Source organism: Mus caroli, unplaced genomic scaffold (genome assembly GCF_978045245.1).
Source record: "Mus caroli unplaced genomic scaffold, Mus_caroli_1 scaffold_15, whole genome shotgun sequence".
NCBI classification, from domain to species: domain Eukaryota; kingdom Metazoa; phylum Chordata; class Mammalia; order Rodentia; family Muridae; genus Mus; species Mus caroli.
This window is the reverse complement of record NW_028227270.1, coordinates 10164467-10177089: the sequence shown is the minus strand read 5'-3', so window position 1 is coordinate 10177089 and position 12623 is coordinate 10164467. Positions and strand designations below refer to the sequence as shown.

Genomic DNA, 12623 nt, shown 5'->3' with positions numbered 1-12623 from the left:
GGTGAGGGGGTAGAGAGACAAAAAAGTTATTCTCCTACCTACCTGACCCATTTGGGACAAGAAGTCATGAACATTGGTAACTGATGGTTTCCCAGGTTCTCCTGGCCTATGATCCATCATGACACATCTACCACACTGTCTGTATTTCTACATTAAATATTAAATTCAAGTAAACTTTCTCTGAAGTGGTCAGTATAATAAATCATTAAACAAGAGGAGAGCAATACTGTACCAATTGTGTCATGTTAACAACTACAAATGGACTTGATGCCATAAAAAAATACATGCATCTTGAAGATCTAGTTATTTAAAAGATCAATATGTACCCAAATATATAATTTAAAATTTTATCTTATCATTTAGTTTGTTTATTGTTGTGTAGCTCAACTATTTTATAAAAATTTATTGAAAATAAGATTATCATAATTTGTATATTAAAATTTGTATTTTATTTGTATTTTTAAAATAACCCTATTAAAAAATGGGGTACAGAGCTAAACAAAGAATTCTCAAGTGAGGAATACAGAAGGGCTGAGAAGCACCTGAAAAAATGTTCAGCATCCTTAATCATCAGGGAAATGCAAATCAAAACAACCCTGAGATTCCACCTCACACCAATCAGAATGGCTAAGATCAAAATTTCAGGTGACAGCAGATGCTGGTGAGGATGTGGAGAAAGAGGAACACTCCTCCACTGTTGGTGGGATTGCAAGCTGGTACAAACACTCTGGAAATCAGGCTAGTGGTTCCTCAGAAAATTGGACATAGTGCTACTGGAAGATCCAGCAATACCTCTCTGGGCATATACCCAGAAGATGGTCCAACTTGTAATAAGGACACATGCTCCACTATGTTCATAGCAGCCTTATTTATAATTGCCAGACTGCCCCACCTGGGGATCCATCCCATAATCAGCCACCAAACCCAGACACTATTGCATATGCCAGCAAGATTTTGCTGACAGGACCCTGATATCTCTTGTGAGGCTATGCCGCTGCCTGGCAAATACAGAAGTGGATGCTCACAGTCATCTATTGGATGAAACACAGGGCCCCCAATGGAGGAGCTAGAGAAAGTACCCAAGGAGCTAAAGGGGTCTGCAATCCTATAGGAGGAAAAACAATATGAACTAACCAGTACCCCCCAGAGATGTGTCTCTAGTTGCATATGTAGCAGAGGATGGCCTAGTCGGCCATCAGTGGGAGGAGAGGCCCTTGGTCTTGCAAACTTTATATGCCCCAGTACAGGGGAATGCCAGGGCCAGGAAGTGAGAGTGGGTGGGTTGGGGAGCAGGGCAGGGGGAGGGCATGGGGGACTTTCGGGATAGCATTTGAAATGTAAATGAAGAAAATATCTAATAAAAAAATTTTTAAAAAAGAAAAAATCTAATAAAAAATGTTTTGAAAAACAAATCACTCAAAAACATTGGCATTATGCCTTTGTCCAGTCAACATGGGCTTGGTAAACCTACGAACAATGCCAATGCATAATAAATTTGGTTATTAGAAAATATAAAGAAAATAATGTGGCTATTAGATAGTTTGTCAGAAAAAATGTATAGTGGTTTACTTTATTGATCACCCTCTTGCTTTTACTTGTGCCTGGCAGATCTGAGGTCAGTTAAATAGCTCTACATTTTTCATGGCACAAAGTATATTCTGATTAAAGCCATTAGGCCACCCGAGGCCACTCGTTATTTTCTTTCATTAAAACAGCTTCTATCGTGATGACATCTTCTAATAATGAGAAAGAAAAACTTAAAAAATAAATACAGCATCAGGCCCTTCCTATGAATAATATATCAAAACTGGAAAGTCAAGGCTAAGCGCCGTCAGAGTGCGCGCTTAAGAGGAGCAGTCCACGGAGCAGGAGCACAGATTCCATCTCTAGTTCTCTCTCACATTCCCTCTGCATCACATAGAAATCTAGAGACCTCACCAAGCAGACCCGGAAGCAGTGTGTGGGTTGCCTAATTACAGCACCCTGAGATTTAGCCACTTGGTAGCCAGTTTTCTCTTTATGAAAGAGGCCTACTAATGATTTCTGTAATTATCATCATTATTAGCACCTCAAAGGTAGCCCCACCCAGAAATGCTGGGAACTGGTGGGGTAGGACATGGGTGGAGTCGATGTGTTCCTTTAAATACCTGTGCTCGAGGTCCAGGCTCTCTTCTCTGAGGGCAGTTCTGAAGTGTTCTGCGTACCCATTCTCTGTCTCGCACATCATAGTCTAGAACTCACCTCTATTGAACTTCTGTTCACCCATCTGGAAGATCCCAGCCAGCAACCATGGTTGACGATGAGCTGACTGCTTTGGTAGTAGATAATGGGTCAGGGATGTGCAAGGCAGGTTTTGGGGGTGACGATGCCCCCCGTGCTGTATTCCCCTCCATGGTTGGTCGTCCACGACACCAGGGGGTCATGGTAGGCATGGGCCAGAAGGACTGTTATGTGGGAGATGAGGCCCAGAGCAAGCGAGGCATCTTGACCTTGAAGTATCCCATTGAACACGGAGTCGTCACCAACTGGGATGATATGGAGAAGATCTGGTACCACACTTTCTACAATGAGCTCCGTGTAGCACCGGATGAACATCCTATTCTTCTCACCGAGGCACCCCTTAACCCCAAAATCAACCGGGAAAAGATGACTCAGATAATGTTCGAGGCTTTCAACACACCTGCCATGTATGTGGCAATCCAAGCCGTGCTATCCCTCTATGCTTCCGGAAGGACTACAGGTATCGTAATGGATTCTGGGGATGGGGTCACTCACACTGTGCCTATCTATGAAGGTTACGCTCTGCCTCATGCCATTCTACGACTAGATCTGGCAGGTAGGGACCTGACTGATTACCTCATGAAGATTCTGACAGAACGAGGCTATAACTTCACCACCACAGCAGAGAGGGAGATCGTGCGGGATGTCAAAGAAAAGCTGTGCTACGTGGCCCTGGACTTTGAGCAGGAGATGGTCGCTGCAGCCGCTTCATCCTCACTGGAGAGAAGCTATGAGCTCCCGGATGGGCAGGTGATCACCATTGGGAATGAACGCTTCCGGTGCCCAGAAGCCATTTTCCAGCCTTCCTTTCTAGGCATTGAATCCAGAGGCATCCATGAGACAACCTTCAACTCGATCATGAAGTGTGATGTAGATATTCGTAAGGATTTATATGCCAACACTGTGCTGTCTGGAGGCAGTACCATGTACCCAGGCATTGCCGACAGGATGCAGAAGGAAATTGTAACCTTGGCACCAAGTACCATGAAAATTAAGATCATAGCTCCCCCAGAACGCAAGTATTCGGTTTGGATTGGGGGCTCCATCCTCGCCAGCCTGTCCACATTCCAGCAGATGTGGATCAGTAAGCAGGAATATGACGAAGCTGGCCCTCCTATTGTTCATAGAAAATGCTTCTAGGTGAGCTACCGTGTCCCTTTTCCTAGGTCATAGTGATGGTACCCCACCTCACCCAGGACACTGAAGGTAAATCACTGACTTCTTATTGAGTGTACAAGCCAGGAAATCTGCGTCTCCATCCAAGTATCCAGGGCTAGGACACAGCTAACCACACTGTGATTTTTATCAGCTGAGGGAATTCTGATATCATATTCCGTTTTTTATGCCTGTGGGGCTCAAAGAAATGTGGGCTTGCTTACATGAAAATATGTGACAAGGAGTAAGATCATGAGAATATAATTTCAGGCTGAATACAATTTGCAAGCCTTATATCCAGCTCTTGCTGAAATGGTCAAAAACACTCTACAAATCTGCAATACAAAAGTTTAGCAACTATGTCTTAGTCTCTTTATTTATTTACTTCTTTCTCTGGATATAACGAACTATACAAGTCAATCATCTATATCCACATATGCATCAGGAAAGTGAAATATTACATCTTAAACCATAATAATGTACTTGGCTGACTGAGCAACTTACGTGCATGTTTTTATTCTCTAGTCAACGTTTTATCAGCTCTGTATTTCAAGGAACTGACTTGTCACATACGCATAACTAGACAGTTACCATTCGATTAGTGTGTATAAATCAAATAAATTTTCAAGTCAAGGTAAAGATCTGTTGGTCAAGTACATCTTAATGACAGTTCCTGGACTTCGTCGGACGCACGAAACAGCAGACCTACAGAGGATGCCTAACTGTTTACACAGAAAGATATTGTTGTACCGAGTTAATTTTGTTCTGCCCCAGAGTGACAAGAATAATTTTATCTCTATCTCTCAGCATAATAGTGTGTCTTGAATAATATCTGTTGGCCTTGATTCTGAATATTCCTCCGATGCAAGGATGTTGCTAAGGGAAAGGACAGCACCTCCTTGCAAGCAGGGAATTAGAGTACAAGTCCAGTAGCCTCAAGCGAGCTCTTGGGGAGATTTGGTTGTCGTTCTTCATTTTATTACATCCAATGACTGGCAACACGTGTGGACAAACGTGTCTCTGAAATGTTAGCTTCTCAAAAAAACATATTAGGGTTTCTTCCTACAATGTTTGGGATGATTTAGTGAACCCAGTGGTGACTGAACAACAAATCTTTAGTACGACCGCATCTGTTTCCATCTATGTTGTGATTTCTCAGCTGTGATTTGGTTATCAGGGTAATTTGCATTTTTCATGTCTTTTTCTAAAAAGTTAAGATGAATATCTTATTCGTCTGCTTATTTGCTTATGAAGATACTGTTAGACACGTGGGGGGAAGGAATCCCTTCTCTTTCATATTAGTTTGGAAAGTTCTTGTGTTTAGACATGTGAATTTGGAATCTGTAACCAATCTTGATTAAAATAGAAAGTACCCAATACTTTGATTATTCTTTATTTCCTTTATCAACTGAGCAGGCATGTTGCTGTAATTGTTCCATCTGCAGACGTGCTTTCTTTTACAAAGCTTGCTTTTCATTTAATTTCATTAAAGTAAGATGGCAACATGCTTGTGTTTTGGTTTTCCTGTTATTTCCCTCACTCCGGCCCGCGAGAGCGTGATTCCAAGAGCATCACTCTCCCTGCATATGGCCTGCTCATCCCTGTGTTACTCATGCTCAGCCTGGGCCTCCAACATTCGCTCCTGTAAAGTTAAAAGTCAGTTTTTAAATAGCTAGGCATATAAGTTTATAAATCCCTCATAATATTAAGGTTTAGTGGATGACCCAGTAGTCAGTAATTAAGTTAGAGGTAGTGGCAACATAATAACATCCTGGATTTGTTGTTATGATGCTTCTCATATAACAGGCTGAGGAGTTCTCACAAATATTATGACCTATATTCTGAATTACTAGAGGAAAAAAAAGTAAAAATGTAAAACCTGTGTCTCCAACCACGGAAAATTTGTGGGCTAGATGAGGTGAACTCTCGAGAGATTAAGCCACAGAACTCTAACTTGTACGTGTTAACCCTGGAAGGCAAACAGCAGTGGAAACCTCAGCTCGTTGGATAGGCTCTTCCTTCATGTGCACTGATTACTTGATTGATGAGTTTAATCAGGGCTCAGCCCACCTCAGAGCTTTACAACTCGGAATCAATGTCATGTGCTTGACTAATACAATTGGACTGTTGCTCACCAGTGGTTCACCAGCCTGGCTCATCAGCCAAATTACTCAGAGAACCTTTTACAAATAGAGATTTCCGAGCCCTAGACTCAGAAATTCTGACTCAGTGGGTCTAGGTGAAGACTCGGGGTCCCAGCATGCAACCAAGGAGACGATTTGCCTCTCTAAAGAACCCGGAATCTAACGCACATTACAGATGCAAAAGATGAAGAAGAACTGTGGACACCTGAAATACCCATCTTCCTGGTAAGATTGGAAGCAGCAAAGCAGTGTCCTCTGGTGGGCGAGTGACACAGCACAGAGCAAGGCTTTTACCTTCCCCCTTGCTGCATCCTGAATGAGAGCTGCAGCTGGTGCTCTGAGGTTCCCCAGATAGCAATTCCCCCAATCATAGGGAATGTTTTCCTAAAACCAGGCCTGATCCAAACCTTCTTGGACATGTAGACCTGCTCATTTTAAATACTCTCCCCATCCCCTCCATCCCCGGATGTGGCAGAAACTGAAAAGAAGCCTGGGGCCTTTAAGGTTAAGTTCAAGTGTCACCCTTCTGAGGAACCTTTTATAGACAAAGTAAATGGGACAGAGAAGCTCCTCTGTTGTGTTCCTAACACATTGTTTATATGCATGCAACACAACGTGATAAACACTTCCCGGGCATGTGTCCACGCTCCCACACACACCACCAAAAAGCACCTGGAGGACAGAAACACAGACAGTGTCTACCCACCTTTGAATTTTCCTAGTGCTGACCACACTGTGCTCGAATGAGTGTGGTCATAAGTGGCTCGAATGAATGACTCTGCCGAACCCCACATAATTCCCTGTATAGATTGCTGGATCTGCGCCTGAGCCCAGCTCCCTCTGTGCTTCCTCAGAGACCCATTCTCTGTCCTCCCTTCTCGTTCCTTTCCCCTTCACTGCTCTTCAGCCTGAGAGGCTGGATATTCAACTGCCTTTTGTTTGCCAGTAAGTTCACCGCTTTGATTGACCAAACAGTGAATCAACATTCTCTTCAAAACTATGTGCTAGTCACATGGCTGCTGAGGTAGAAGGGGAAGGAAGGAAGGAAGGAAGGAAGGAAGGAAGGAAGGAAGGAAGGAAGGAAGGAAGGAAGGAAGGGAAGGAAGGAAGGAAGGAAGGAAGGAAGGAAGGAAGGAAGGAAGGAAGGAGGGAGGGAAGGAAGGAAGGAAGGATTGGGAAATGGAAAAGGGAAGAAGTGAGGGGGAAGAAGGAGACTAAGGAAAAGGAAGGAAGAAGGATGGAGAGACTAGGGGAGAGAAGAAGGGGAGGGAAAAGGGACATCCATGGCTCATTGAGTGCCCTGGTACATTTAGCTCTCTTAATGCATTTGCATTCTTCCTGATAGTTTCCTTTGTTTTTGTTGTTTCTGTTTTGGTTTTGGTTTGGGGGGGGGGTGCCCCCAATTATCCCAGAGTTGAGAGTTTCAGGTATCCGACTGAAACTCAAACACTGTAAAGCCTTGAAAAGTATGTTTTTGGTGTGACTATTTGTAGCCTCCTTCTGGTTTATAAAGCATTCCTTTCTAAGATGTTTGAAGTTAAGAACTAAACACGTGGCACTCCCAATACTGCTTCCAGATGTTGCTAAGTACAGTGGGGATGACTTTACGGACACACGTGCATGCACACGTGAGGAACTTCATCGAAATCAACTGACACCTTAACACTCCCTTTTTAAAAATGAAAGAACCTGTCTAAACTATAATCATCATTTTTAAAAAAAGGAAAAAAAGCTAAATGGTGAAGATTCTACAGCTTTCTTGAGTTGTATACCTTGTTTTTTCAACCTATTAAAAATCTGCCTTTCTAAGTAGCTGGTGTTTTTAACTTATAAATGGGAGCGTCACTAAGATGTGATGGTAAGATGTTTTGTGTAGACAACACAGCCTTGTACATATTTGCAAATCCAGTCTATCAGCATTTATCTCTTCTTTTGGGTACTGAACGCTTGATATTCTTATTTAAAGTAAGTGGAAATTATGTAAGTAAACAGCACATTATTCTCTCTAGCTTTGGGAATTATGTGGGAATGTGAGCACACACAACCCATGTGACACTGGATCTGAGGAAGAAGAAAATAGACACACAGGCAGAATGAGAAAGATTAGGGTTCTCACTGAGATACCCTTCGTGGGCATGTGGCACCAAGAGAAGTTCTTCTTGGCTGTGTTATGGGTTGGGGAAAAGCAAGGAAGGAAGGGCTTCAATACTGAATCCTAACTGCCTAGCCCCATTCCTCCACTTGACATGTTCCCTTGGAGCCCCTCAGAGGAAGTCGCACATGTCTCTTCCACTACAGAGTGCAAACAACATAGACTACTCACAAGTAAATAATAGGAATGTGCTGTCACATTTTTTTTTTTTACTAAAATGGCAATGGGCTGAATTTGGCCAATCGGCAATAGTTTAAAGAAACATGTGAAAATTTTTAATTCATATAATTCAGAGCAATGGCAGACATTTTCTGCACACACTATCAACATCACACTCAGACATCAAAAATGGCTTTGACATTCCCCTTGGAGCATCACCCCAGGGGGTAGAAGGGAGACTTCGAAGTTTCCTTCTGGGTGTGAGGCTTTGGGGGGTCCTTGGCATGGCTACGCCCATGTCAACAATGCGAATTCACTCTGAACCTCACTCACTCAGGGAGGGCCCTTCAGTCCCACAAGGACCTGTCCCCATCCCTGTCCCTGTCCCTGGCTGAGAGACACATGTTTCTAGTGATTCCACTGGACATATGGAACAGAATTTCAGTTAGAAGTGAACATTTGCTTGGGAGCTTTTAAAGTCTCAACCCTACACATTGCTGGAGTCTGTTCTCTTTGAAAATACAATGTGAGAAATTTTTGACATTTAAGAGTTTTATTTCCATATCCAGTAATATTAAGGCTTGCAGATTTAGAAAGGAAACATGTGCTTTAAAACGTGCTGAAATAACAGACCTTCCCAAGGAGTACAATTCATGGCTCGGCGTGGGTCTAGCAGGACTGTAGGGTGTGGAGAATTCGTCCACCAAAGGGAACGCTGAAGCATTTCCACCGATTCTTTTAATATTGGTGCCCTCTACTCTTTAGAACTAATCAACAGCAATAATTTAGCCTAGCTCTATTTTTAGAAAACAAAAATATATCAAGAAGCACTCTTATGTACAGTGTTTCTAGAAAAAGCAATTGAGCTGGCACAATTAAAAACTCAGAAAAAAAAGTAACCCTTCATGGTTGAGCTTGAATTCTATTGAAACAGAAATTTCTTTAAAATAAAATGAAAACTAGCTTTCAGAAGTATAAAATAAAAGGAAAACTAGCTTTACATGAAGTAGGTTGACACTATATGAAACAGAAATCCAGGAAGCAGCTCAACGTTATCTTTGTTCTTTAAAAATGTTATTTTTCGTTCTTTAAAAATACAATCTTTGTTACAAGGTTTAGGATGAATCTTCTGACTTCTTTTTTTTGTTTGTTTGTTTTTTTGTTTTCTGTTTTTTGAGACAGAGTTTCTACGTACAGCCCTGGCTGTCCTGGAACTCACTTTGTAGACCAGGCTGGCCTCGAACTCAGAAATCCACCTGCCTCTGCCTCTGAGTGCTGAGATTAAAGGTGTATGCCACCACCGCCCGGCTGTGTTTTTTTGTTTTTGTTTTTGTTTTTGTTTTCTGACTTCTTAGACTTCTTAAATACTTTCCTGGAAATGAGAGCAGGGTACATTTGTCTCTGCCCCTCACTAATACATAACCCTGTTCAATGTACCTAAATTCCCCATGTTGAGTCTGAAACAAAGAGAGGAGAAAGAGAGAAGACAGTGGTGTGGTGGGGCTTAGAACCTTCTGGAACTCTGTGAAAACTCCTTACTTTGTTTTTCCTGCTTTCAGAAACTTCCTTCCTGGCTTCTGTCCCTCCCCAGCCTTCAAGTCAATTGTCAATCAAGCTAGGCCCCGTCCTCATGGCTCCTCTCTCAGTCTTGTTCCCCTATTCTGTTTCACTTAAAAGCCCGTGATTGCACTGGGTCACACATGGGTAATCCCCTCGGGCTGAGCCAGGGTCTCTGAGAAATGTGAAGGAGCAGGACCCTTTAAGAGCCAGGTCCAGGTCACCAGACAGAACCTTGATTTTGGAAACTCCTGCTCAACTACTTGACCTACAAACACCAAAACAAGGAGTGTTTTTGTTGCTACTGCTGTTGTTGTTGTTATTGTTGTTGTGTTTTGTGAGGTTTCAAAAGGACATTTCCAGAAAGTTTGGTAACTGATTGAATAGCAGAAAAGAAAGGAAAAGGAAGTGGAAGGGGGCAGGCCAAAGGGCCTCTGGTGGAAACCTCGGATGACTAAGCTCTCCCTGTGGGCGGATTAAATGGCAGGAAAGGAAGAAAGAAGGTCACAGCCTCTGCCCTGGCCTTGGCTTGAAGCTGAGAAGCAAAGATCTGTTACTTCTGTCTCAGCAAGGTGGTTTTCCAAGTGCCTACACATCCCCCCTCCTTTTTTGCCTTGTCACATGCCAGTTTGCAAGGTCTTCAGAACCACTTATAAATCCCAATTTTGCATGAGACATATATTAGTGGGAGCTTGTCTTGGTTCCATTGTACCTATCCTGAGTTCAGATGGCTCCTGTGACCCATCAGACATCCTAGGCATGAACCTAGCTTCCGTCTCACCCAGCAAACATACACTGAACTCAAGGAAGCCTCCTGTGGATCACAGTTCCTCGGCTTCCAGGGAACCAGCTTCTAGCCCCGGGGAAACAGGCTTCAGGGTCCTTAATAGGCAGCCTGCCAAACTCTAGGTATCACTTGACTCTGGACTTGAAATATTTAGGCATACAGGATGCACGCCTCCAGCTGTCCTTGACCAGATCTGAAGGCAGTGTGTCTTCCTGTCACCTCCAAATTCATTCCTGAAGGGACATAAATGAACCAGGAAGGATGGAAAGTAACAATCTTTCTCCAAGCTGACAGACAGACAGACAGACAGACAGACAGACCTAGCCTAGCCTAGCCACCAGCCCTTCCAGAGACTAAACATCTCCCTAGCTACTCAAGGTGCCTTTGGCTGTAAATAGAAATGGAGTTAGTTGCCTTGGGAATCAATTTTGTGACTGTTGTCTGAAGGTAAGGAAAAACAGAATTTCAACCAGTACTCTGTGATAAAGGAAATGGCAAGGACATCCACAGAAACTACCCATAACCCTTAATACAATCCTCTCCTGTGCCACAAGATCAGTCTTCCTCTCCAAAGGGTGTGACGGCCTGGGTAGTTGCACTGGGCATTTGGGGATAAGCATGTCTGATTAAGCCCTGGGCTCTTACGACCGTGGGACCTCTCATCTGCCGCTGTCTCAAGCCTCCCTCAATGTCTGAGCCTTGAGATCTTACCTTCCACAGGGAGGCTGACCACCCACGATTCCCTGTCCCAAGCATCTCCCACATTTCTAGTGTTAAGAGTCTTATTTCAGAAAATCTGCGGCACTGATGTAATTAAACGGTCTTTTAAGGCAAAGAACCCTAACAATCAAGGGAAGCCAAACCAGTCTACAAGAACCACGACAATAGGAAAATCCCAACTGCACAGCCAAGAAAACGAAGGAACACATGTGGCAAAGAGGAGTGGGGAGAGAAGCTGGGGGTGGGGGACCCTCTACACAGGCCTGTGTCTGGATTATAGTCATCTGTCTGGCAGCTGCAATCAAGGGGACAGTAGAGTGTCTGAGCCCTACCTCAGTCATCCTGGGAGGCCTGGGACCCACTTTTTTCTCTCTCCCTACCCCCCCCCCACTCTTTTGTCCCTGATGATCAGGCACGTCTCTCTCTGTCTCCCTCTCCAGCTTTATTCTCAAATCTTCAATGCAAATATTTTGACATTTTGGCTATGACCAGATGTATAAATAGCACACGTGGCATATCACAGAAACAAGGATAAATAAATAAAAAAGAAAGCCAAAGACTAGAGTAGAGATCTTTAAAAAAATAATTCAATCTCTGCACACAGGAACTGCTTTTGGAACAATCAACACAGCATTCCTCACTCCCCCTCAAAGCCCTCGGGCCCAGAGGAAAGGTCGGGAGACACAGGCAAGGTAGTTTGAAGCCTTGGCCTTTCCTAAGCAATAGAATCTTTGTCTGTTTGGTATTGGGCTTTCTGGGGAGTTTTGTAATACCGGTGTCTCCCCCACAGGCTTTTGAGTGCAGCCTTATTAAATTCAAAGATATATGTTTAGAATGCAGAGCGTGGTCTCTTGGCCACCTAGCCTCCTCTTCAGCAGGATGTGGGCAAGGGTGACAATGGGTCATCACCCTTTAGACACTTCACTTTCCTGATGCCTTAGCTTTCTTCTCTAAGGGCTTCCTGAGGCTACAAGCCTTCATCTTCCTACAGTCCTAAAGCTACTGCTGGATAATAAATTGAGTTCACAGTTTTCTCAAAAAATATTTTTTCCTCTTTGCTGAAATTTAGCTTCAGAGGAAAACCATTCCCCTGTTGCCCTGTCCCAGAGTTCCTCTGGTTCTGCATTTGTCCTCTGACCTCACTGAGAACCAGCACTTCCTTGGAAATGACGGTTTCCGCGTAGTGGGCTGCCTGAACAGACATGAATGTTAAGAGTAGCCCTAGAGTCTTACTAACCAGAATCCAGACCCTGGTTCTGTCCTTCACTTCAAAATAGCTTTTTCTATGTTTGCTTCTGAACCTGGAAGTGGAAATCACCCTTATCTACTACAGAGTATGTACTATAGAACATAAGAAGTTATATTCCATTTGGGTTGGGTTGGGTTGGGTTGGGTTGGGTTGGGTTGGGTTGGGTTGGGTTGGGTTGGGTTGGGTTGGTTTGGTTTGGTTTGGTTTGGTTTGGTTTGGTTTGGTTTGGTTTGGTTTGGTTTGGTTTGGTTTGGTTTGAGGAGTGGTGGTATTTATGTTTTAATTTTAAAAACATAGAGAACAACAACAACAAATTCCAGATGCCTTTCTGGAGAGATTTCCCTAGACATGCATGGCTCTGGGATGGACCCAAGGCCTTGCACGTGCTAAGCAGGCACCCTACCATGGAGCTCCATCCTG

General features: G+C 43.5%; 1 protein-coding gene across 2 annotated transcripts; it reads left to right on the top strand.

Annotated features, from left to right (window-relative positions):
* The first annotated feature begins 2289 nt into the window (after positions 1 to 2289).
* Positions 2290 to 3420, top strand: Actbl2 (actin beta like 2). Of its 2 annotated transcripts, XM_021180757.1 has the most exons (2): positions 2290 to 2418; positions 2545 to 3420. In XM_021180757.1, the coding sequence occupies exons 1-2, from the start codon at positions 2290 to 2292 to the stop codon at positions 3418 to 3420; spliced, it is 1005 nt and encodes a 334-aa protein (XP_021036416.1). The 2 variants fall into 2 exon arrangements, with proteins under 2 accessions (XP_021036416.1, XP_085687446.1); XM_085831320.1 differs by having other exon boundaries at positions 2290 to 3420.
* Positions 3421 to 12623: the final 9203 nt, after the last annotated feature.